Source organism: Trachypithecus francoisi, unplaced genomic scaffold, assembly GCF_009764315.1.
Source record: "Trachypithecus francoisi isolate TF-2019V2 unplaced genomic scaffold, Tfra_2.0 Lachesis_group5, whole genome shotgun sequence".
Lineage (NCBI taxonomy): Eukaryota > Metazoa > Chordata > Mammalia > Primates > Cercopithecidae > Trachypithecus > Trachypithecus francoisi.
The window spans coordinates 101540802-101567480 of NW_022681470.1; the positions used below are offsets into that span (position 1 = coordinate 101540802).

Here is a 26679-nt window from a genome sequence, read left to right on the forward strand (position 1 = left end):
CAATCTCAACTCACTGCAACCTCTGCCTCCCGAGTTCAAGCGATTCTCCTGCCTGAGGCTCCCAAGTAGCTGGGATTACAGGCGCCCGCCACTACACCTGGCTAATTTTTGTATTTTTAGTAAAGATGGGGTTTCGTCATATTGGCCAGGCTGGTCTCGAACTCCTGACCTCAAGTGATCCGCCCACCTCGGCCTCCCAAAGTGCTGGGATTACAGGCGTGAGCCACCACTCCCAGCCTTTACAATTATTTTATTCCAGTTAGCAATGGGGAGAGAGGGTTACGTTTTTCTAGCACTTAATAAGTTTTAATGGTCCCAATCTAAAAACAGGAGCATCTTTTTGAGATAATGTATATATAAAATAACTTTCTCCAAAAAGAAAAAAGTCATACCTGGCATTTGGACTCAGATATTATACTTGGAGAATTATATGCTTTTAAATATAAACTATTTTGAAAGAAAAAATAACAGAGATTTTGAAATTAAGACTTAACTAGAAAACTCACCTGACTTTCTCTTTCTTTTTTAGCCATGAGTTCAAGTTCCTCTTTGGCATTACTCAGTTCTTTTTCTAGCCCTGCAACAGTGTCCAAGTCTCCTGAAATAAAAATATAGCACTAGTTTTAACTGCTATTAACATAATGTGGTATCTGCTGCTTCCTTTGAGTAATTTACAGAGGACATATTCCAATAATAAGAGAAAAGAAAACATACACACAGGTTGTTCTTTGTAGCATTATTTGTAATAGCAAAATACTGCAATCATCCTAGATGCTATAAAGAAAAGACTGAATACACAACAGTATATTCACAAATCCAACATTCTTTTATTCTTTGATTCGTATAAAGTTTTCCTACTAGAGAATGTAAGGCTTTTCTAAACCATCCCCTGAATGGAGCCAGGCTTGGCAAATAACTCAATGTACACTGCCTACCCTTCCTAACAGTTTAATGTAGGTGATGTCAACTTACACTGAGTGTCCCCAGACTTGAAAGATACCCAGGAAAAGGTGTCAGTTCATGGCCCTGCTGGGCAGGAATGGAACCACTACCTCCTGCATTTCTGAATCCCTGCAAAGCTATCTGAAAAGGAGAATAAGGATAGAGTTTCTCTCGGTCAACTTGTGAACCCAGAGCAATAACCTCGACTCAACATAAGGTAAGGACAGTTCTTCAGCCTTTCAGAGGAATTCCAAACTTATTTGTTCCATTAAGGTAGGAAGAGAAAAGATTCTTGGCCAAACCTATTAATACAGAGATTACTAGAAGGAAAAACAAGAGAAAAACAAAGTCCCTTAATGAAATGAAATTTGATACTCACCTAATGTGGATCTGGGTATGCTGGCATCCTCTTTGGCAGTCAATGAAGTGCTACCATCTCTGGAAGGTATCTGCATTGAACCCTAAAAAATTGCAAAAGTCGGGGGACTTAGGAAGATGCAAGGAACTATGATCACAATGACAATACTGAGAATATTCTCAGAATTTGGTATTAAAATTATCAAACATACACCTCAAATGTAAAAAGGAAATGGAATCAGCATGAATTATATAAGTCTATAGTTCTTACTCGATCAGTCTGTTCTCCAAGAGGGGGGCCAGTGGGGGTAACTTCAGCTTGTTGGTTAGAGATGGGTGCTTGGGACATCAGGGAGTCTCTCCCTCCTAAATATTGGCGCAGGGCCTGTAATTCTGAATTTCTTTCCATTAAGGCTTGCACCATCTTCTCTGCAGCAGCCTAGTAAAAGGAAATCACAAATAACATTAGAAAGATATTCTAGTAAAACAAATTTTTTGTTCTGGTATTATTTCTTCAAAGTCAACCATTTGTAAAAAACAAACAAACAGCAGAAAACAGTGGGTCCTTAGGAAATAGTTCCCTTGCTTTCAGTTTACAGGGAAAAACATAGTTAAGTGAATGGAAATAAAGTCTCATAGGCAGAATATTGGGGAAAAAACTGAATTTAACACATCTGTAACAGATAAGAGAATCTGAAATAGGTTCTGCTAGAACTATCAGGCTAAGGTATTAAGATTCTGGTTTGAATTAGTATAACAAATGTCTTTATTCTTGCATAGCTGCTTCTTAGGGGAAGATTGCTCTTCACTCAAACATTTGTGTGGTTTGCTCCCTTCAGGTCTTGGCCAAATGTTACCTTATCAGGTTGGTCTTCCCTGCATACTCTATCCAAACAGCAATCTTGCTGGCCAAAGGGTACAAGCTTTCAGGTATAAGATGAATATGTTTTGGGGATCCAATGTATAGCATGGTGACTTTAGTTAATAATACTGTATCATTTCCTTGAAATTTGCTAAGAGAGTACATCTTTAAGCGTCTTCACCATATACGCATAAAATGTGTAGTGATGGCTGTGTTAATTTGATTGTGGCAATCATTTCACAATGCATACGTATATCAACACATCATGTTGTACACTTTGAATATATACAATATTTGTCAATTATACCTCAATAAAGCTGGGAATTTTTTTTTAAACCCAGCAATCTCTTCTCTATCTCCAACACTCTTTACTGTGCCTGTTTTTTTTTTTTCAATGCACTTACCATTATCTAATCTCTCTCTCTCTATCTCTCTCTCTCTCTCTCTCTCTCTCTGCTTCCCCTACATGGAATGTGAAGTTTCCTAAAGGCAACTTGGTGCTGAATCTCAAGCACCCAGTACAGTGTCTGGCACATAACAGACACTCACTACATATTTACTGAATGAATCAATTACACACATAAACATTTTATCAGACCACATGATTAGGAGAATCTCAACCTCAAAATCACCAAACTCAGCTTGTTTCATTTCAAATCCCAGTTTTCTAAGACAGATGATGACACAATAAGGAAAGAGCTAGAACATTTTTTTTTTTTTTTGAGGCGGAGTCTCGCTCTGTCGCCCGGACTGGAGTGCAGTGGCCGGATCTCAGCTCACTGCAAGCTCTGCCTCCCGGTTTACGCCATTCTCCTGCCTCAGCCTCCCGAGTAGCTGGGACTACAGGCGCCCGCCTCCTCGCCCGGCTAGTTTTTGTATTTTTAGTAGAGACGGGGTTTCACCGTGTTCGCCAGGATGGTCTCGATCTCCTGACCTCGTGATCCGCCCGTCTCAGCCTCCCAAAGTGCTGGGATTACAGGCTTGAGCCACCGCGCCCGGCTGAACATTTTTAACTATTAATGCACAGAAAGTGTACATTTAAACAGAAAATCTGGAAATCATAAATTGATATTAAAATTACTGAGGGTATAAGATGATGAATCATAACACCAACTGTCTCTGAGGAAAAGTACTACTGTTTGAAGGAAGAAGCTGAGCTCTTGTCACAATTTCTAAGGGAAATATGAAAAAAAAAACTTCCATTTTTCAGTAAGTAAAATGTGGGCTCTTTGGAGATTTGAATATAACCATTTTAGAAGTATCAGTATATTATTAAAGTACCTTAATAAAAATATCTGTGAAAATTGTGGAAAAAAAACTAATAAATAACATACAAGACATATACTGTGCTCTATCTGCCTTGGCGCTCTTTTTCTGGTAGTATTTAAAAGTTTTTAGCAGGGCTCCTCCAGTGCAGTCCATGAACCTGCAGCATCATTATCACCTGGAAACTTGTTAGAAATGCAAATTCTTAAGTCCCATCTATACCTCCTAATTTCTTTCTCTGGAGTTGAGCTCACAATCTACGTCTTTAAAAAGCTACAATGAGATCACTTGGACTCGGGAAAGGAAACATCACACACCGGGGCCTATCACGGGGACGGGGGAGGAGGGAGGAATTGCATTGGGAGTTATACCTGATGTAAATGACGAGTTGATGGGTGCTGACGAGTTGATGGGTGCAGCACACCAACATGGCACAAGTATACATATGTAACAAACCTGCACGTTATGCACATGTACCCTAGAACTTAAAGTATAAAAAAAAAAAAAAGCTCTTCAGGTGATTTCTTTTGCATGTAATTTAGAGAAGTAGATGTAGAAGAATACAACCATTAATCTTCTTGAGTTGAAAAATCTCCTGTAATTTCCATCATCTCCATTATTCTATTACCAGCAGTGCACAATTTTTTTTTTCTGAGGTATAATAAAGACTAATTCTTCCAAATCACAAAGAGGTTAAAAAGAAAACTCAAAGATCCTAGCCTCTTGCCAAAGACTTAGATAATTTAGAATAATGTTGTTAGGTCTACTTTAGAAACAATTTCTGAAGCACACAGCAGACCTTTCTAGTAAGATGTGTACTTTCTTCAGTGGGCCTAACAATTAGAACAGTGCTGTATAATCCTTTCACAATGTAAGGAAACATAAGAAAATATTATGGGGTCAAATAACATAGGCCAAAAAGAGTCTATCTTCCTCTAAAAACTGTTCAGGGGGATTCTCAGCTACTGGTATCTGAAATACAGCACAAGTCAACTAAGAGTCTTTAGCCTTAAAACACATAGAAATGAGGAAAAATTAAGAATTTACTTATGGGCAGGGCATGGTGGCTCACGCCTGTAATCCCAGCACTTTGAGAGGCCGAGATGGGTGGATCACTTGAGGCCAGGAATGATCCAACATTTCAGCCTGGCCAACATGGTGAAACCCCATCTCTACTAAAAATACAAAACTTAGCAGGCATGGTGGTGCATGCCTGTAATCCCAGCTACCTGGGAGGCTAAGGCAGGAGAATTGCTTGAACCCAGGAGGCAGAGGTTGCAGTGAGCCGAGAGCGCGCCACTGCACTCCAGCTGGGTGACAGAGGGAGATGTTATCTCAAAAAAAAAAAAAAAAAAGAATTTACTTCTTAAATATTGTGAAATTAATATACTCCACACTATTATGAGATTTATTCTCACCATGACCTCTGAAAAACACAATCTTTTTTCCCTCTTAAGATAATTCAGATTTTACAAAAACTAAGAGTAAACATGTTGAGTGTAAGTTTTCCCATACCTTGACTGGAAATGCAAAATATCACTCAAGTCTTAACAATTTAGAATCAAAATCAAAACACTCACAACCCCTATGCCTTTCTCTCAAAATGATCAGATTATTAAGGAAAAGAAAATGTATTTAATGAAGTTAATGGATACATGTATTGTTTAGGCACCCTTCCAAATGCAAGGTTTTCAATAAATGTTTCATACTTTGATGATTAATGTAAAACTGTGGTCTCAGGCCAGGTACAGCAGCTCACACCTACAATGCCAGCAGTTTGGGAAGCCAAGACAGGATGATTGCTTGAGCCCAGGAGTTCGAGACCAGCCTGCATAACACAGCGAGACCCCCACCTCTAAATAAGTAAGTAAATAAATGAAACTGTGGTCTAGGTAACAAATAGAAGGAAAGAAACTAACGGAGTTGACTATAAAATATATAAATATACGCACATCTATAGTCTGCAAATGCTTCCTGTTTGCAGACTATAAATGCACTACATGATACTTTTCTGATCTGTGTATTAATCCTTACTTGGCTTTCCTGCTCCCTGGTGCTCACAGACTGAAGCAGGCCTTGAATCTCCATTTCATGTTCCACCACTAGTTTGTTTCGATCACTTAGAAGGTCCTGCAGCATCCTTTCCTTTCGCTGTAGACGCTGGCAGAGCTCCTCTGCTATCTCACTCTGCCCTGGTCCAAGTTTGCACAGCAATGTTGCACTAAGATCCTAATGCAGAAAAGACACTGTAAGTTTCTGGAGGAAAGAACTGCCTCTACTAAATATTAAAGGGCTTATAAGAATCTATCATAGAAAGAGGTGTGAGATTCTTGAGAGTAAGTATCACGTTTTACTTATTTTTGTTTTACCAGATCTAGCACAGGCCTGCAACACAGAAGTCTCTAAATACATGTCCCAGGAATGAATACAAACAATACAGAAAACTATCTCTAGTGGCCACTTACATAATACTGTTTTCTGAAATAAGTCTTTTTCCTATTTGTTCAGGGCATGTAACAATTAATGTTAGATGAGGATAAATGGACACTCAGTTCATTTATTTGTTTCCCCCCGGTGTAACTTTATAGGGGGAAGTGTAAAACGAATTGTTGAAAGGAATACTAAATGCTGTATTTGCTATCATAGTGATGGTTCCTATTTCTGTACTAACTGCCGGCACATGGTGGAGGAAACGGAGGAGCCATACTGCCTAGGTTGATACTGGATCTGCTACTTATTAGCTATGTTAGCTTGGACAAGTTACTTAGCTTCAGAAGTCTGTTTCCTCCTCTACAAAACAGGGATAATAGAATGTGCCTCATGGCCTTGTGAGGATTCAGCGAGTGAATATCCATTGAGATCTGAAAAGAGCACCTGCTCCAGCATGAACACCGTAACTAATAAAGGTTAATAGCTGCCAGATGGAAGAGGCAATGTTTAGGTCTCATTCATTCTCACATAACTTCTTTGAGAAAGTTAATTGCCAACTTAAGTTTCTAGATACAGAAAAAAAAAAATCCCAGTGAAAGTCAATGACCTGCCCAGGCACAGAATGAAATTAAAGACTTGGGTCACAGGCCTCCCGATCTGAAGAGTCCTAATCCAAGGCTGAGATTACATAATCACTGAACCAACTGCCTTTAAGTTAACTGAAGTCTTGCCTCCACTTCTTTGTTCCTATCATGCAGAGATGTCTGTAACTGCTGAATGATACTCTCTTGTTCCTTCTGCCAATGGCTAAATTTGGTTTCAATTTCTTCTTTCAGCCACCGGAGGTTTTGACAGGCAGTAGATAACTGTTCCACTTCCAGGCCTTTGGCCCTCAGGAGACTCTCCATACTCTACAGCCATAAAGAGAGCAATCATCAGTCAAAACGATTACGATTACCCCATACTCCTCAGGACAAACAACAAATTACATCCACTTTTAAATAATCTCCCATCAATTTATTTTTATTTGCAAGATGAGAGCATTGATCTAACAATGCCAAGCTAATCTTTTTTTTTTTTTTTTTGGTTTTTAGAAACTTTTATCTAGTTTGTGGAGAGATTAAATATAGAATATATGATAAAAGGAAGCATTTTGGAGGAAGTGCACTACACTATAAAGGATTTCTCAAAAAAGTGGCAGATAGATACCTAAGCTCTAAAATAAATATGCAAAAAAGCCCACAGTAAATATTGATAAACAAGTGTTCTAATTATGGCAATTCATGGACATGTAGATAATATTAAGGTAGAAGACACAATTTAATAGTTGCACCCTGGTAATGCTTCAGTAAAAGTAAGAGAGAGAGAGAGAGGACAGTGTGTGTGCATGTGTATTTATGTATGAACAAGAACTGGAAATAAATCAGAACTATGTAAACAGAAATCAATATTCACTGGCTCTCCTCACAAAGTTCATATTACAAAATAAAGTAGAAGTGCTAAAATCTCTCACTTCCTAATCGACAATGATGGAACTAGTGACTGCTATTTTTGGTTTTCTCCCCCCTTATAGAGCAAAATCCCTGGTTTTCAGAAAATGATGGAAGGGGGTCATGCTTCGGGCTTAGAATACAAGTGGGAGAGGAACACCAAGTCAGAGATAGGTTTTGCTCTCACTTGCATAGTAGTTTCATTAGAGGAGAGGACACCTCGCAGTCTCTCTAAGTCATGATCTCGCTCTCTCACAGCAAGACGAAGCTGGCGCAGTTCTTTTTCTTTCTCTTCTAGAGCAGAGAATTTTTCATCTATAGCCCGCTGCAAGAAAAGGAAGACTCCTAAAGCTCTGTAAGATTTACTATCCTGATCACTCTTATTCCACAAGATGGCAGACTAAAAAACCAAATCCCACAGCAGCAAATTTAAGTAAACACAAATTTCTATAATACCTATGCAGATAGAATAACCCATAGCATAGTGGGCAAAATGATGATACACACCTCCAGAGCAACAGCTTTATCATGTATGCGCTGGCGAAGTTTCTCAAGCAACATTTCATTTGCCTCAAGGGTTTTGTCTGAGTTATCTCGATATTGTAGGAGCTCCCGAAATTCCTGAGACCAAAAAAACCGTCATTTATTCTTTTATCCAATATTAACTAAATTGCCAAGTAATTTGTTATTCAGGATTAAAAAAAAAACAAGATGTGATCACTCTCCTCAAAAGTAACAAGTTTAGCAGAGATAACAGACATATAAATTGTAAACTATTCTGCAAAGTATAACAGACACAACACATAGAATTAACTGTTCTGCATCCTATGCTAGCTACCAGGGGAACACAGAATGCACTGCCTAACTCTGCCTGCAGGTGTCAGTAAAGACCTCACAGAGGAGGTAACATTTGTGGAGAGTCTTAATTAAAGGACTAGGATTTCCTAAGTGAAGAAGGGAGAGGACTGTATGCTAGAGACAAAAAATACGCACACTACGCATACAATGAAAAAAATTGTACATTCAGTGAAATATAGTGGATTCAATGTGACTGAAGCTTAGAGTAGGTAGCAGAACAGATCAGTATTTTCTTAATGCTCCCTTTTCCCCTCAAACTTTCATTCTATCATCAAAATGACTCTGTGGAAGTTTCTGTACAGTTTTTTGTCTTTGTCTATTAAACTGAGAGCAGTAGCCAAATCTTTTGTCTTCCCAACACCCAGAAAAGTGTGTGACTCACAGAGGTGCTTAATGACTATTTTCTGAATATTAAGTCTTTATAAAAGACTTCATAAAAAAACTATTTAAATCAGGGCTCTATGTACTGTTTCTTACACTTGTTAGTAAGCATCGTAATTCACAAATTATATTTTCTATTTATTTTGAATCTTCTTGATTCCCACCTCTCAATGTTTTCCATATAGCAGGGACTCAACACAGGTGGAATAATATCTTAAATTTATATAAACAAATTTCAGAGTTCTATGAGCCCAGTTTTCATTGAAATCATGTAAACTCACCTGAAGCAACTGCTCCTTGTGACTCAGACTATGGTTTAGGTGCTGGATATTTTGTTCCTGGGTTCGAATCTCATTGTATTTTTCAGCCTCCCGGGCACGAAGCTGTTGGCTCTTATTCTGCAATTCTTCTTGTAGCTGCTGCAAGGCTTTCCGCAATTCCTGAATTAAACATATTACCTTTTTAAAGAGATCTAAAATTGTCACATGGTTATTAGATATAGAGGCCTTAAAATTTTCAAGGTATATAAACTGAAAGAGCAGTAGAGGATGCTATTATAAAAATTGCTATAGAAGTATTATACATGAATTGAATGGGATATGGAAAATTGTAAAAGTTGTGAATGTGTAGGACGTAAGCTTGATATTATAGTTCAATACTTATTTTTTGGCTTAAAAAGGATACATGTGTAGAATCATTAAATGAGAATCCGTCCTATGGTAAACCTGGATTATTTACAGTAAGCTCAAGGATAAACTATTCCTATCATCCTTTTTTCTAAAGATCTCATAGAGACCATCAGTCTTCTTTCTTAGTTTGCCATGTTTATCTTTCTAATAATAAAGTCAGTAATCATTAAATCATCTGTTACTTTAGAGAGCTCCCAAAATACATATTCTCATCAACCAAACAAATCTTGGGAAAATGTTTCCTTTAGCTAAATAACAAAAAGTTAAGAATTATTTCTACCCCCATCCCTCCACCACTCCCCGATCCTGCCCAGACATCTGAAATTTTAATTTTTTTTTTGAAATGGAGTCTCACTCTGTCGCCCATGCTGAAGTGCAGTGGTACAATCTCGGCTCACTGCAATCTCTGGCTTCCAGATTCAAGCATTTCTCTGCCTCAGTCTCCCGAGTAGCTGGGATTACAGATGCCTGCCACCACGCCTGGCTAATTTTTGTAATTTTACTAGAGATGGGGTTTCACCATCTTGGCCAGGCTGGTCTTGAACTCCTGATCTCATGATCCACTGGCCTTGGGCTCCCAAAGTACTGGGATTACAAGTGTGAGCCACTGTGCCTGGCCGAAATTTTAATATTTCAAAAGGAAATTCAGGGCTAATATTTAATCTCCAAACCACTAAACCAGGGAGATCCTTCAAAAATTACACTTTCAAACCTGAGTGTTAAAGAGCTTAAGAAAAGAGACCACGAAAAAAAAAATATTTTAAATCTTAAACATATACGCTCTAAGCTAACAAGACAAAGGAACCATTTCAGAATTGTGCATTTTGGCCCAGTGTGGTGGCTCATGCCTGTAATCTCAGCACTTTGGGAGGCCAACGTGGGCAGATCACCTGAGGTTGGGAGTTTGAGACCAGCCTGACCAACATGGAGAAACCCTGTTTCTATTAAAAATACAAAATTAGCCAGGCATGGTGGTGCATACCTGTAATCCCAGCTACTGGGAGGCTGAGGCAGGAGAATCGCTTCAACTCGGGAGGTGGAGGTTGTGGTGAGCCAAGATTGCACCATTGCACTGCAGCCTGGGCAACAAGAGTGAAACTCCGTCTCAAAAAAAGGCCGGGCATGGTGGGTCACGCCTGTAATCCCAACGCTTTGGGAGGCCGAGGCGGGTGGAATCACAAGGTCAGGAGATCACGACCATCCTGGCTAACACGGTGAAACCCCGTCTCTACTAAAAATACAAAAAAAAATGAGCTGGGTGTGGTGGCAGGTGCCTGTAGTCCCAGCTACTCAGGAGGCTGAGGCAGGAGAATGGTGTGAACCTGGGAGGTGGAGCTTGCAGTGAGCCAAGATAGTACCACTGCACTCCAGCCTGGGTGACAGAGTGAGACTCCATCTCAAAAAAAAAAAAAAAAAGAAAGAAAAGAATTGTATATTTTATTATTCAAAAATAAAAAATAAAAGACAGGGCTGATTATTATGTATGTCATTCCTCTGACCTTAGTGATTCTTCCCCACTTTTCTGACTGGTTTTAACTATCCTTCAAGAATAACCTCAGATGTCTCCTCCTTCATGAAGCTTTCCTTGATTCCTTTTCCTTGACTCCTTTCCTAGATATTCCTGTAGGACCCTATATATACATCCCCTTCAGAATTTACCACTCTGAAACTCAGCTTATGTGACTGTCTCTCTTACTGAACTATAAGTAACTTAAAAGAAAGGAGCCTGTGCTATTTATCCTTGTATTTCCAGGGTACAACTCAAAACGGTAGTCACCCCTTACCCACAGGGGATACATTCTAGGACGCCCAGTGGATGCCTGAAACCAGATAGCACTGAAGCCTGTGTATAACTCTTTTTTCCTGTACATAGATAACTACGATAAAGGTTTACTTACAAGTTAGACATACTAACAGATTAACAATAACAATACAATAGAAGAATTATAACAACATGCTGTAACAAAAGTTACGCGAGGGAGGCCAAGGCAGGCAGATCACGAGGTCAGGAGACCGAGACCATCCTGACTAATATGATGAAAACCCGTCTCTACTAAAAATACAAAAACAAAACTAGCCGGGCGTGGTGGCAGGCGCCTGTAGTCCCAGCTACTCAGGAGGCTGAAGTGGGAGAATGGCATGAACCCAGGAGGCGGAACTTGTAGTGAGCAGAGATCACGCCACTGCACTCCAGCCTGGGTGACAGAGTGAGATTCTGTCTCAAAAAAAAAAAGTTACGTGAATGTGGTCTCTCTTGAAATATCTTAATGCTTTTTGTCTGTGGTTGACCCCGGATAACTGAAATCATGGAAGGTAAAACTGCTGATAAAGGGGGACTACTATAACTAGCATATGGTACAAGGGCAGCAAGTGTCGAACTGAAATACTTAGATTATGCAACTGACTCAAGGGTTCAACACAAACTATCCTGCTAAAAAGTTATTATCAGGGCAAAGTCAGCATTTAGGGCAATAAAATAGTTAATGATTTACCTGGTTATGTTTCCAGGAAGCCTCTTTCTGCTGTTCACTCTCGTGTGCTGCAGCCTCTACAAATTGCACACATTGTTTGGCATCAGCCAGTTGGCGCTCTTTCTGTCGTACCACCCTCTGGAGCTTCTGTATTTCCAGCTGGCTGCAGAATAAAGCACTCTGAAGATCAAGCAGAGCCACCTGTTGCTGAGCTGGGGAAGTACCTTCTGAGCTCTGAAAAGAGAGTAGAAATCACAATCACAAGGAGGGCAAGCACTGAGCTCCCACGAAGACTGAAAATAAAATCAAGACTGCAACCAAAATGGCACATCCCCAACTGAAGTCTCTCCTGTCCTATGTGACCCTCACATACGGGAAGCTGTCCAAGCTGGCTTTGGTGCAGCATTTCTCGAAGCTTTGCCATTGTGTCATTTTGACCTTCAATCACCTGGTACAACTCCTCAGTCTGAAAATGAGAGAGGGAATATCAAACATGTTAGTAAACTAATTATAAATTCCATTATCTCACCTGTACAGATTTTAGTAATGTGACTATTCCAAAATATCAATCGAGGTTAAGCTACAATTTCTTCAGGCTAAGATCTGTTAGTCTGACAATATTCATTTTGACAAAATATAAAATACTTGTCTACTTTGAAGGGACCAATTGTTTCCACACAGGTCCTTGAGAGCTAAATATTTTACCTCACTTTCCCTGCTTTTCAGAGTTTCCTTGAGGTTCTGAATTGTACCATCTTGCTTTTGAGACGACTCCTGAGCACACTTTAGTTCATAGCTCATTTCATTAAGTTTCTCTTGAAGAATCTGAATTCAGCAAAGAAAAACAGTTTTTTAGGTCAATGATGTCTTTTAGCCTCAAATGAATAAAGCCTTTCCTCAAATCTTGGATTTAAAGAATTTCTTAGGGGATATTCCCTTGTTATTTTTCCCACATATAGTAACCATTAAAGTGGTAAGTCAACCAGCAACAAATAGTAGCAGAAGAAATGAAATACTTCCTTCAATACTAAATTGTCTCAATTTTCATGCACTGTGATCTCTCTATGATGGCAGCCATACTAGGAACTTGTCCACATGGACCAAGTAGGCAAGTGGTTCCTAGTATGGATCCCTTATACAAGGACCAAAGAACTTCTGCTACCTAGCATAGGAGAGGGCACTATAGGGGCACAGAGGCCACAAGTTCAGCATCCCAAATTGTAGCAATTTTCTTCTAAGCCAGACATTAAAATTAATGGGCTAGAAAGCAGTAACAAGCTAAAATAAAAAACACAGACCTCCTATCTCAGTGCCTTTTACAGTGAAAGATTGCATGCAAGTTTTTTTTTTTTGAGACAGAGTCTCTCTCTGTTGCCCAGGCCTGAGTGCAGTGGCATGGTCCCGGCTCACTGCAACCTCCACCTCCTGGGTTCAAGTGATTCTCCTGCTTCAGCCTCCCAAGTAGCTGGGATTATAGGCGTCTGCCACAACGCCTGGCTAATTTTTTGTAATTTTTAGTAGAGACAGGGTTTCACCATGTTGGCCAGGCTGCTCTTGAACTCCCGACCTTGTGATCCGCCTGCTTTGGCCTCCCAAAGCACTGGTATTACAGGCGTGAGTCACTGCACTGGCCTGCATGCACGTTTTAATTACACACCTGAAAAGCACCAGAAATTACGATCTGTACAGAACAAGCTAAAATCTTGATAAGAATAAAGGGAAGAACTACACCTTTACGTGAAATATTCCCTAGAGCACAAGGAGTACACAGTATCCATCTCCCAAGTCCTACACAGGTTGACAGACTCAGGCTAGAGCCAGTCACATCCTCAGGAAAACCCTGTCATCTCCTAGGGGATAGTACTCATTATACCTTGTTGGTGGCCTCTGTTTGCTGGATTTTTTCCTGGAGTTCTGCCAAGTGGGAATCAGATACAGACTGCTGAGTTATAGTGGTCTCATGTGAATTCAGCTTTTGTTGTTTGAGTAACTCTTCAGTCATGGGCTAGGAAGAAACAGCAAAACAAGTAAGGTGAGTTAAACACGGCCAACAAAATTTTATTTCTATCTTCAAAAATATCTGTTGCATCTTTTGCCAGAGATTTAGAGAATCAGATTTGTTGCATAAATTAACAGTATGAATTCCTAAAGACAGGCCTGTTCCTTATTAAGAACACTGATTCACCCCCATTTGTACTATGCTCCCCAGCTTCCCTTTCCACTTTTCCCTACCAATTCACACAAACACTACATGTTTATTCACTGAAAGCAAGTAATTCAGAGTTCAATGAGAAGGGGAGGATTTAATAAAGGCGATGCTCACAATGACCAAATATTTGCTTTATTCTATTTTAATCAAGGAGCTGAAAAGGCATACTCATCAAACTTATACTACTCCTGAGAGAAGTTACATTTCACCTACCTTTCTTACAACATGCTTGTTTCACATTATTGGAAACAACTGGCAGATTTTGATATGGACTATATATTAGATAGCAGTATTTTATCAATGTCTAATTTTCTAAATTTGATAATTGTACTGTAATTATATAAGAGATGTCCTTGTCCTTAGGAAATAATGCTGAAGTATTTAGGGTAAAGGCGTATACTATCTATAACTAATTCTCAAATGGTTCAAGAATTTAAAAAAAATACTGTGCAAATACAGAGAGTGGGAGAGTTTATAAAGCAAATGTGACAAAATATTCGCAACTGGTAAATCTGGGTAAGGGGTATATGGGAGTTATTGGTATTTCTCTTACAACGTCTCTGTACATTTGAAATTACTTCAAAATAAAAAGAGAATAAACTAAATTTAAAATAGATGTGCCTACTTAAAGGCATATTTATAGCATAAGCACAGATAAATAATCCATAGTGAACTGGGAAGGAGACATATTTTATAGGAATATCGATTCACTTAAAAGATTCAGGAGAAAAAAAGTATGATTTACATATGGGACAATTTGTATATGGGACAATAAGATAAACCTATTGAACCATTCTTAGTAATCATTACAAGCTAAGGATGTTAAAATAAAACTTTACAAATTACTGCGGCAATTACATTTGATCTTCCCGCCTCCATACCCTCTTCCATTCCAAATAGGAAAATAAATTCATTAAGGGAAAAAAGACAACTGCTATTCATTCTTTCTTTCGCTCACATTTTCAGACTTGATTACCAGCTTCAAGGCAGTGGAGTTACAGCTTACCTTAAATCCCTTCCTGCTAGCAACTGACTGGAAACATAAAGATTTCAGAAGAAAAATCTTTTCTATTCCTCAAGTGCTATTTATCAACTTTTCTAACACCTACTAAATGCTATAATAAGCAAAGCACCATGTGAGGCACTGTGAGGAATACAATGCTGACATAACATGTATCTGTTGCACACTAACTATGTGCTAGGCACTGTCCTGAAGATATATCATGCAAGACAAAGTCCCTGTGCTCTTGAAACTTATATTTTGCAGGGGTTGGAAGGGGAGTACATGATAAACAAACAAGGAAATGCAAAAAATATTATGGACAAGCCCTACGAGGCAAAATAGGAAAGCATAATACAGAGTGGGTAAATTACTCTAAATTGCTTGATCAGAGAAAGGTCTTTATGAGGCAGCATTAAGTAGAGATCTGAAAGGAAAAGAATCAGTCCTGCAAAGATAAGCAGAACAATAAAGGCAGAAAGAACAGCTAATGGAATATGAGCCTGGAAAAGAGAAAGGCCTCTGTGGCTAGAATAGCACTCTCTAATAGAAATATAATGTGAGTCCTGTATGTAATTTTTAATTTTCTAGTAGCTTCAATGAACAAAGTACAAAATAAATAGGGAAACTTAATTTTAACAAAATATTTTTACCCAAAATATCCAAAATGTTATCATAAACATGTAAACAATATAAAATTATTGAGACACTTTGCATGATTTTTCCTAAGTCTGAAATTCAAGGTATATTTTATACTCACAGCCCATCTCAATTTGGACTAGCCACATTTCAAGGGTTCAACAGCTCCTAAGACTAGTGGCTAGCTTACTGGATAGCACAGGGCTAGAGCATAGTGGGCAAAGGGGATAGGGACACTCAATGAGGTGGAGAGGCAGGCAGGCACCAGGTCACATCCAGCTTCAGACAACAGGGTTAATGAACTGGATTTCGTTTTAACTGAAATGAGAATAGAGCACAGTTTTTTAACAGGTAATCACACATAAGTTTTGAAAAGATCACGTTGTGGTGAATGAATTATTGGGGAGCACCAATAGAAGCAGAGAGATAAGGTAGGAGGCTGCCGCGGTAGTGCAGGTGAAAGACAATAGCAGCTTGGGTTCTGGTGCTTAGTAAGGGAGGGGAAATAAATGGATAGATATGGATATGTTTTGAAAGTACAGCTAACAGGACTTGCTGGTGGACTGGATAGAGGGAGAGGGAAAAAAGCAGCAAGGATAATGACTTTTGGAAAAATTATTTGAGATATTTGTTGTTGAGGGTATAACAGGAAGCTTTCACCTGAGGCAACATGAACTATGTCACACCATGGGCAAAGTAACCGCATTAATAGATATTGACAACGATTCTAACTAATAAATAAATTTGCCATTTACTTAATGATAAAACCACCTCTATAAAATTTGGCTTCTTACTTCTTCAGTGTAAAATAACAATAATATCTACAGTAAGATATTTTGAAATTCAAACTACAACAGGCAAAATTAAAGAAAAGAGCTTCAAGTTTAACATGGCAAGGAAGGTGGTCATATTTATTTACTTAAAACCAAACAATCTTAGAGGGGTGAAGGAAACTTTATAGATTAACCATCTGATCCGATCCTATTTTACATACAAGGAAATGGAAACTTAGAGAAGTAATTAGTCCAAGGTTTCCTGGGAAATCAGGAAAAAGATCCAATTAAACTGAACTGGATTCTCACTCAGGTTGGGAATTTATCTCTCATTTCTATAAACCCATTGCCTATCATAATGCTGGGAATACTGCAGAGATCAAAAGTTTTTGTTTAATGAATGCATAAGAACAATAAAAACAAACGAAAACGGGCCTTCAGTGGCTCTCTTAGAAATACGACTGTATGTAACATACATTCGAACAGCAACTTTAAAGCCAAAGAATGCCACAGGAAAATACATGAATCTGAATCTCACAAGAATCAATCTTGACATGAATAATCATAAGAAACCTCTTTTTCTATAAATAATGTACTGACCTAAAAGTTGGAAGATATTTGTTTCTTCTTTATTTGTAATAATTTACTATTTTACATCTCAGAAAAATGTCCTTGCAGATAACAGTTGCAGAAAGAGCACTTAGCAAGTACCACTAAGCCAACAACTGAATGAATTCTTGTGAAGTATCAAGTACATAAAACAGTCACTCCTACAAGGATAGTGTAGCCCATGAAATAAGTAATACCTGATTTGGTAGAATCAGTGTTACTCTCTAGACACTCAGGTACTAAAATCATGTGGAAATGTTAATATATTTTAAATTAAGTCACTTTTCACTCATAATTAGGACAAAGGCTTTCCAGTATCAGAAAAGAGAACTGCTTCCAGGTCTAGTGTTGCACAATATGAGACTTTTAGGCTAAGGGCAGTGTTTAGACCTTTTGTGTTGACAGCATTTTTCTTGGCACTTTCTAGTCCTCACAGTAGTGAGTTATAGATCTCAAACTGCTATAATTGTCAACCCTATTGTTAATACTAGGAGACAGACAAGAACCATCGACTACCATCAAATTAAAGGCCTAATCTTTTACCAGCATCTAATGCCAACATCTTCCAAAGGGCCTGATCCACTTCCTATAACTAAAATATGAGTGGGATAAATTTACCATAGTCACAAAGGAGCAGACCTTGGCATTGCAAGGTTTAAAGCAAAGATCTCCTGTTCTTTGAATTTAGATAGAAAGGGAAATTGCACATGGGCCAGAGCTCATTGCTGTTTACTAAGGGACCACACCCCTCCCATCATAGCTTTTCTAGTTCAGGGCCAGACAATAAAGAAGGGAATTACCAGCTAGAATAAGGCTTCAAACCTTTCTTTAGATATCTGAATAGCTTTAGGTTGTCATACATAAATTCTGTAGAAAGGAAATAAATTACTTTGTGTAATATCAGAATATAGTAAGCAGAACTACACTGTTATTTTTCTTTAATAAATAAGAAAGGAACAAAGAAAAAGGGAAAGAAGGAAAGAAAAAAAGAAAGAGGAAAAGCAATCAGGAGGAATTCTGATGTCAATATTTAATGGTGCATACAATATGGTAAGTGGAAGATTAAACAAAGGAATCCAAATGACCTTACAAAACAATCTTGCTCTTTAAGATAAAAGGTTTTCTCCATATTTGTGGCAGAACTGAACTAAAGGAAACATTTTTTTCTTTCATGGTTCGTGTTTCCACAAGCTAAAAGGAGAACTACCCAAAAAAAAAAAAATTACATTATTTCTATTCTTTCCACATTTGTTCAGAGAAACAGACAAAAACCAGTCTGCCATTGTCCTATCTAGCACTGGTTTTGTCATAAGGCTCTTAAGGAGCTTAAAAGTAACCGGATTTAAACAATAGATATGCTGCCCATTTTATTTACAAACACGTTGGGCCCAATTCATCTATTTTCCCTGACATCTTAAATTATTAGAGAAAATGGCATAATAATTAAATGCCACATTTCTTGAAACTGAATGACATTTTCTCCCTCCCAATTTTTGTTTTTCTAGAAACAGTAAACAATGTAAGAATGTAAGTTAGGTCACAGCAGAAAGGTCATATGCTACTATTTTAAAGCTCTAATGTTCAAATTTAGTGAAGTAAAGGGACTTGACCTAAAGATACAGTTGCCATAGTTTATATGTGTTCATTCAGATGACAATTTTTTTCATGTAATCTCTAAAAAATCCCCCAAGCATCCTTAGGTTAGAGAAAGAGGGCTCCTGGTTTTAAAAAGTACTTAATTAAATTTATATACTTCAGACAATGGGGTTTAATTTATAGAATTAAAGTGTCTTGCCTGAGAATGGTCAGAAACCTTTGTCTCTGCATGGGCTAAGTTAGTTAAAGAATGAACTTTCCATATCTCCAAATTGAGAGACTGCCTGAAGATGATCTTTAAAATTCTTCTCAACTCCAAAATCCGGTCACCAAAATATAGTATTTTACTTAAATATGGAGAAAAAAGACCTTATTTTGGCTGTTATTTTCTTAACAGTCTTTATGTAATGTTCTACAATATTGGCCATATTTGGTGGCGGGTTGGGGAGATGACTTTATTTCCCATTCATCCTGGCCCAACTAATTTTAGACCCTAATAAGAAAACACCATGTTTAATTTGTAACACCTATGTCTGGTCACAGAAATACTGTAAAGCCCAGATTTAGCTGTGAGGCTCCACTGAAAGAAAAAGCAAAAGAAAAGAAGTACATACATTTTATACAAATGAAAACGCACTGACTTTTTACCTTTCATGACACTTTCATCTCTGCTGTTTCTCATCTATGCTGCTACTCATAATTTTGTGTAAATTTAAAAACTTTTCTCCTGTTTTCTGCTTAGGTTCTTATTGTGATAGAAGGTATACATACCACAGAACTACTTTCCAAAAGTTTCCTGTGACCATCAGCAATGTCACTTATCAAGCTCTAAATTTCTGGAATGATGTTGACCAGTAGCAGGCTTTCTAAAAATGCCTTCTAGATCACATCTACCTTTGTGACAGTATCGCTAAATAAGTTGTATCAAGTGGAACATGCCAGTATGTTTCACAAAGTTAAATGAACCTAGCATTACTGTTGCTATAGAAACAAACTACCATAGCTGAATTTAAAAGGTTGGTACAGAATCAATTGGGCAGACATGAATGGTTCAAATTAAGCAACTGCCATCCTCTAGTCATTAAGAATTCAAGACTATAATGAATGAAACTCTCCTCTGATCCAATAATGGGTTAATCCTTTCTTAATACCAAATATCTTCCAGTAGAACTCAGCAGAGTTCTGGCTGTGAACAGTTTATGCCTTAACGTTTCGAGTGACCATACTGTACTCGAATACTTGAATTTCTGTCTCTTTTATGAATGAGTCATCACTAATCCTCAAATGAACTATTAATTATAATAAATATTGTCCAGATGTTATAATACTTTACTGGTGGATTAATAGGTTTCCCCCAAACCTTTTACCTTATGCTCTAATCATTTACAGGCATTTTGCGGATGAAAGCGTCAATGCTCTGGGAAGAACTAACTAGAGAACTAACTGCCTTACAGAAAGCCATTGGGAGGAAACGTCTATAAATCTGAAAACAAGAACAAATTTTAAAAGTTGTTTTTTAAAAAAAAGGAGATAAGAGGAAAAGTTCTAGTGCCAGAAATGAGATTAAATGTCTTCTTTTTATAGGATAAAAGTGAAGTGGGAATCTTTACCTTTCTGTTTTAAAAGGTATACAATTTTGATAATGGGAAGGCCAACAGATTTTACAAAGACAGTGAAAAGCAACTTATCTGAGTGCGAATCACGTTTACTAAATGAGACATAGAAAAGGTGCAGCAAAAATGGGCTCATGACTAATTTTCTCAAGTCTAGAATATTACTAACCTCCACCTAGACCGAAATCATGTGAAGCCAGAGGCCAGCTAGCTATATTCAGAAAGGCACTGTGTAGCCGTTTTGTATACCTGGACCCGGAGCGGCAAATAATCTTCACAGAGATCATCCCACAGCTCCTGCAGGTCTGAAAGCTCCAAGGGATAACTCACAGGTGTCTTGTAAAGGGATTTCAAAGACCTGTTAAGGAAACCGGAACTAACTCCATCTGTTATGCTATGGCCGGGCTTGGCTCCAGGTGGGCTGGATTTCACTGGAATCGGAAGCCTGCTCCCTCGGGGGCTCTGGATGGGCTTATAATCAAGACCTTTAATCATGCTAAGAGCTAACTCCAGTTTGTGATTACAACCATGCTGCGGAGCCTGATCATCTGAACAACAGTCACACTTTCCAAGTTCCTTTGCACTTCTCTCAGTCTCCTCATCTTTCTGTTGTGGAGGGCTAGCCTGGACGCTTGCATCCAAAGATTCCACAGAGGAACCCGGCGTCTCTTCCTCCATGCTTTCTCCATCTGGGGGTACCTTTGTGCTTGCTAAGTCGGGTGGCCCAACCTCAGACAACGCTGGTTCTTCAGTGCAAATGCTGGTCGACCACCTGCTAGAAGGGCCACAGGAGATACTTCTGGCCACCTTTCGAGGTACCTTACAAATGGCTTCATAGTCAGAATCAGCAACCCGCAAAGCTGCACAACCACGGCATCTCCTGGGTCGGTTTCCAGGGCCTCCGAACCATGGCAACTGTGTGGCTCCTGGATCTGATCCTCATTCTCCACCCAGCACTCAAACCCTGAATAGGCGAAGTCCTCCTGGAGCAGTGCAGAGTATCTCGCATCGGGTAAGACGGACATGTCAACCGTCCCATTCCCCGCCTTGACCTCCGGGCCAGAGTCATCGTTATTCTTCCGATACATAGTGGCAATGCAGAACTTGAGGCGATCCTTCTCCAGTAGCAGCTTTTGCAAGCGCTCAATAGAAAGCGCTTCGATCCGGGCAATAACCGTGTCGAATCGATAGATTCGATCAAGCATGAAAGCACACTTGCTGCAAGCGAACTCGGCTTTGCCATCGCGGGGAACATCCTTGCCCAGGACGTGCGAAAGCAGAACCTGGAGGTTGAGCTTGGACGCCGTGTGGAAGATCCAGCGCCGCTGGTTTCCACACAGCTCTCGGGCACAGATCCTGCAAATCTCCTTCATCTTCCCTCCTAGCGGGTGCCAAGTTTCCTGAGGCGGCGGTGGAGGCGGCTACTGGATGACCACTCAATGGCTCTTCGCCGCGCTCTGTCTCCCGCCTCAGTGGTCTCCGGTCAGCATGGCACAGCCCAGTGGGGTCCCCACTCTGCAGGGGTGCACCCCTACCCCGTGCGCCGGCTCCGGGTACCACAGCCGTCAGCCCCGCCCCTTGGGCAGGGGGCGGGCGTGGAAACGTCTAAGAGGATGCTGAGTGACAGAGGCGCAGGCCGCACTCCGACCCTGCCATGTCTCTCCCCAGCTGTCTCTCCCGCCAGCCGCCGCGTCCTCAATGTCCTACCCTTTTAACAAACTGGGCTCCCGGAGCAGCAGCTGCCAGCCGCGCAGACGCAAAGGCTCGGGGATTGAGGATCAGATTTCAAGATGGCGCCAGCGGCTCCGCGTCTGCGGCCTCCACAAGGCTCCTCTGGGAGCTGTAGTCCGGTCAGCCGGCTCCCGGTTCTGCGCATGCGGGGTGGCCAGCGCGCCCCTCGCCCCAACTCCGGTTGCGCACCTGGCTCACTGGGAGTGCGGAGCAGAAAGCACTACTGGCGCGGACCACAGCCAGCCGCTTTTATCTGCTAAAAGCTCACCTGAAAGGCGCACCAGTGCCCTCAAGGATCCTCCCGCCTCTGCAGGATGTCCCGAGGCTCCTCCTCGCGGGGAGGAGAAGGCCGAATCCCCTCCCCCTGGATCCTCGGACAGTGCCACGTCCTCCGGCTGCCAGCCGGGCAGCGCCGCTAGGTACCGCTGCGCGCCGCCGCCGCCTCCAGCCAGCAGCCCCACCTCTCCCGGCCTCGCCCCGCCTGGGTTCTAAGGCCCTGAGACTGCGAGGCGGGCGGGGGAAGACTTGGTAACGGAGGGGCGGGTGGGGCTGGGCCGTGCAACCCTTACCTCGACTCTGAACCGGAATGTCCAGAAAAGAGTAGTGTTTCCCTTGATGTGGGTGGGGAAGGGTTAGTACCCTTGGGTGACTTTGCCCTACTTTAGGTAAAAAAGAGCACAGAGCAATCACCTGAGAAAGCGTCCTGCAAATACAATGTGAATCTGGTTAACCAAGATCTTGAAGATAGTATAAGGGAAATGGGCTTTTTCAAGGATGCAGCCAGCCGCGAGTAGATTACCGCCACTGAAGTCTCTTTCCCTCAGGTAGAGGGCATTCATTATTTTAGGGCAGGGGAGGGTAGACAAACACTAGCGCAATAGACGGAGCTTCTTTCGGCAAGAGCTGGAGTGTCTGGGAATGCAGCTCGCGCCAGAAAGGACTGGGAACGTCACTGACTTCGGTGAGAACCCTGTCTTACTCAGCACTGTACAGTGGTAGGTCCTCCACCCTTGGGTCTAAAACTTGTATTGCACACAAAGAGGAGGGAGCTAGAGCCCTGACTAGGTGGGATGCAGGTACCTCCGCCATTTTTTTTTTTTTTGGAGTGCAGTGGCGCGATCTCGGCTCACTGCAACCTCCGCCTCCAGGGCTCACGCCATTCTCCTGCCTCAGCTTCCCGAGCAGCTGGGACTACAGGTGCCCGCCACCACGCCCGGCTAATTTTTTGTATTTTTTTAGTAGAGACGGGGTTTCACCGTTGTTGCCAGGATGGTCTTGATCTTCTGACCTCGTGATCCGACCGCCTCGGCCTCCCAAAGTGCTGGGATTACAGGCTTGAGCCACCGCGCCCTCCGGCCATTTTTAATAAGGAATTCTCTTCCTGGCTTGAGAGGCATTCAGACACGGAACAAGAGGAACAACCTCAGCAATCACTTGCAGTCCCCTAGAGCAGGACATTTCCCAGTTCTAATCATGTTAATTTTTTTTTTTTTTTTTACTAACTTGACCTTGTAAGCTAAGGCCAGCAACGTCTGAGTTTTTCTGAACCTGGTCCCCAGGACAGAGCCCATCCTCCTAAACCTGAAGACATCCAAATGCCATCTATGAGAGTTCATAATAAGCCCCCAAACTTCATATTGAAGACCAAATGAGATAATTTTGAGGAAATGCTTTAACCATGTTTAGCTCATTAAATAATGGCTATTATTATTTTAATATGAATTGGAATATTTTAAGTCACTTTAAAACATTATGGGGCTCTGCCTACATAAGATTGTATTGTTCTCTTAATCACCAAAGCAAAATCTTGTAGCTCTGTTGTAAGAGAGAAAGACAGTACTTAGAGCTTTGGGCTTAGTAGGCGATATGATTTGAATATACCAAATCTCATGTTGAATTGTAATCCCCAGTGTTGGAGGTGGGGCCTGGTGGGAGGTGTTTGGGTCAGGGGGGCATATCCCTCATGGGTTTGTGCTACCCTTGAAATAGTGAGTGAGTTTTTCTGAGATCTGGTCATTTAAAAGTATGTGGTGCCTCCACTGCACCATCTGGCTCCTGCTGTGGCCATGTGACTTGTTTACTCCCCGTTCACCTGCCACCATGATTGTAACCTTCCTGAAGCCTCCCCAGAAGCCAAGCAGATACCAGCACCATGCTTCCTTTAAAGCCTGCAGAACTGTGAGCCAATTAAACCTCTTTTCTTGATACATTACCTGGTCTCAAGTATTTATAGCAATGCAAGAATGGCCTAATATCATAGGCTGTAGAATTTTGCATATGTAATTTCATCTACTGTGTATATTCTGACTCAAAAACCAAGAATATAAAAGCGTTTCAAGTAAAACTACAGCTGCATTTTTGCCTGCCTCTAGGTATGTGAGTTTCAAAGTTGGAAGAAATTAAGCAACATGCTTTGGAATCTATGGTGATCTATGGAAAGGCAAAGAGTTTCTGGACTTACCCTGACTGATGGAAAGACAGACTGCCTGCCAGGACACTACCTTGCTGTACCCAGTCTTAAGTGTAATCAAGATCTCATTTTTTATTGTCAATGCAAGCCACATTTTCCTATTAGGAAAATGTGAATGAAACAAAGTGCTCTTCAAGAGCAAACCCTGAATTATACTTTGGGTTATTCTCTGTTCCTCAAAAGGATTTTGCATCTAACTGATAGTCTCCAAATTTTAATGACAGTATATAGATAGCTTGGTGTAGTCATACAGGTCAATACAAATGGTGAAAAGGCAATTTGCCATTGAAGAATATGTTTGCTATAAGTAAAGATCAATATACTAAGAAAACTATACATATCTAGACTTCCAAAAACAGATGGGAATAAACCACTCAGCAATCAGAAAATGTGAAGATGGCAGTCTGTTCACTTCCAGAGAAAATAGTTCAAAACTATATCTCAAAGTTGATATAAGCTGTTGTACTAGAATTAGTCCCTATATAAGCATTTGGTATTATGAAATAAGGTGTTCCCAACGAAAAGATCACTGGTATATAGAAAATAAAAATTTAAAAATAAAACTTAGAAAAATTATGTGATAATAAATTTTGCACTTCTTGGTCCTTATCATTATTATCTTGTGGTCAAGAGTTTGCAGTTGAACTGGTTACCTATGGTGGGGCTATGCAAGGATATTTACTTTTCATTCTATCTACTGTGAATTTTGGACAATGAATGTTTATTCAGGTATTTTAGATTTTATTTAATTTAGAAAATATTTTATAGTTAAAATAAGGGCTGCCAATTTAACACACTAATATAGGGTCTAAGTGGTAAAACTTGAACCTAAAATAAGAATTTTTATACTGCATATGATAATATATAATGTAAGAAGATAACTTATATAAACAAAAGTTCAAAGGGTATCCACAAGTTATTAGTAATGGTTATGTCTAGAGAGTGGAATTATGGATATTTATTTTCTTTTTTCCTTATTTTCTATAATTTTTTACGTTATGTATTACATATTTTACATAATTTACAGTAAGTACTTGACTGCTTTTGTGATAAGAAAAAAATAATTGTTACTAAGAAAAAAGGTAGATGAAACACATTTTAGTGTATTCATACAATACAATACAGTACTAGCCAGCAATGAAAAAGAATGAACTCAGATACATGCAACATGGATACATCTCGAAAACATCTTAAGTGAAACAAGCCATATGCAAATGACTACACCCTGTGTGATTCCATTTATTTGAAGTCTGACAACAGGTCCACGGCCGTACTACCCTGAATGCACCTGATCTCATCTGAAGTCTAAGAAACAGACTATAGAAAAAACAGATCTATAGTGATATAAGTCAGGAAGTGGTTGAACGGTGAGAGACAGGGTGAGAAGTGATTGCAAAGGGGCACAAAGAAATCTTCTGAGGTGATGAAGCTGTTCTGTATCTATTTTTGGATGAAAATAACATAGGTGTGTAGAGTTGTTGAAGCTCATTGAATGGGGCACTTAGATCTGTAGATTGTATACATATTAGTATATTTCAATTAAAAAGATTAAAAGGAGTAAATAAGTTAAAAGTATGTATTGCCCCAAAAATTTTAATTTGAGGGATTTCTTTGGTAGAAAGTCACCCCACTTTAAGAACAGTTTTGAAAATTAGGAAAATACTATAAAATATAGCCCAGAAGAAATTCTGTAAAAGACCCAATTGCAAATTAAAAACTTAAGCCTATCCATATGAGCTTTTTTTATATTTTTATTTTTTTAAGATGGAGCCTCACTCTGTCATCCAGGCTGGAGTGCAGTGACGCAATCTCGGCTCACTGCAACCTCTGCCTCCCAGGTTCCACTGCGCCCCACCTTAGGATAATATTTTATATGCATGTGTACACCAAACACTTATGATTGAAGCAAGGCATGTTGTTAAGGTGAGACTTAGGGCTTCTGTAATGGTTTAGTATAAAATTATTACTTCTAAAACTTAGTGAAGGCACATAACAAAAAATTTGAGAATAAGCTTCATATTATGATTAAACAAATTATTAATTTTATATATCAACAGTTCACCCTTAACATTGATTGATAAATACATTTACAAGCACTTCTTTGCTTTATGGCCTAGGTTAAGTCACTTATATCTGTCTTTTAATTTCCTAATCTACAATGAAATATGTTGAATTTAAACGGCAGTTTTCAAACTTAAGCATGCATCAGAATCACCTGGAGGGCTTGTTAACATAAATTGTTGGGACCTACCCCCTTGAGTTCCTGACACAATAAGGTCTGCGGTGGGGCCCA

At 39.8% G+C, this 26679-nt stretch overlaps 2 protein-coding genes across 7 annotated transcripts in view; one reads left to right on the forward strand and one right to left on the reverse strand.

The window, feature by feature from the left end:
- LOC117075461 (myomegalin) overlaps positions 1–26679 on the reverse strand; it is a 276182-nt gene that overhangs the window by 112590 nt on the left and 136913 nt on the right. For all 4 annotated transcript variants that reach the window (XM_033197849.1, XM_033197848.1, XM_033197852.1 and 1 more), the window contains 12 exons: positions 13620–13751; positions 12452–12571; positions 12120–12212; positions 11768–11980; positions 8868–9026; positions 7855–7968; positions 7535–7672; positions 6589–6768; positions 5462–5656; positions 1571–1738; positions 1322–1403; positions 507–598 (listed from right to left, as the gene is read on the reverse strand). In XM_033197849.1, coding sequence (XP_033053740.1) covers positions 507–598; positions 1322–1403; positions 1571–1738; positions 5462–5656; positions 6589–6768; positions 7535–7672; positions 7855–7968; positions 8868–9026; positions 11768–11980; positions 12120–12212; positions 12452–12571; positions 13620–13751 — 1686 coding nt within the window. The remainder of the gene's footprint in view (positions 1–506; positions 599–1321; positions 1404–1570; positions 1739–5461; positions 5657–6588; positions 6769–7534; positions 7673–7854; positions 7969–8867; positions 9027–11767; positions 11981–12119; positions 12213–12451; positions 12572–13619; positions 13752–26679) is intronic.
- On the forward strand, positions 20798–24936 carry LOC117075501. Of its 3 annotated transcripts, XR_004434020.1 has the most exons (3): positions 20798–22335; positions 22582–22740; positions 24289–24936. XR_004434020.1 is itself a non-coding variant. In XM_033197948.1 (2 exons), exons 1-2 carry the CDS (start codon positions 21884–21886, stop codon positions 24317–24319), a joined length of 483 nt encoding a protein of 160 aa, XP_033053839.1. In that variant the 5' UTR covers positions 20798–21883; the 3' UTR covers positions 24320–24936. The 3 variants fall into 3 exon arrangements, 2 of the variants coding, with proteins under 2 accessions (XP_033053839.1, XP_033053840.1); XM_033197948.1 differs by lacking the exon at positions 22582–22740; XM_033197949.1 differs by lacking the exon at positions 24289–24936 and having other exon boundaries at positions 22582–22956.

Excerpts from the sequence above, each read along its gene's own strand:
- LOC117075501 (XM_033197948.1), top strand. The coding sequence starts at position 21,884 with ATGTCCTACCCTTTTAACAAACTGGGCTCCCGGAGCAGCAGCTGCCAG. Across the intron at positions 22,336-24,288 it reads CAGCCGGGCAGCGCCGCTAG|GTATGTGAGTTTCAAAGTTG; the intron begins GTACCGCTGCGC and ends GCCTGCCTCTAG.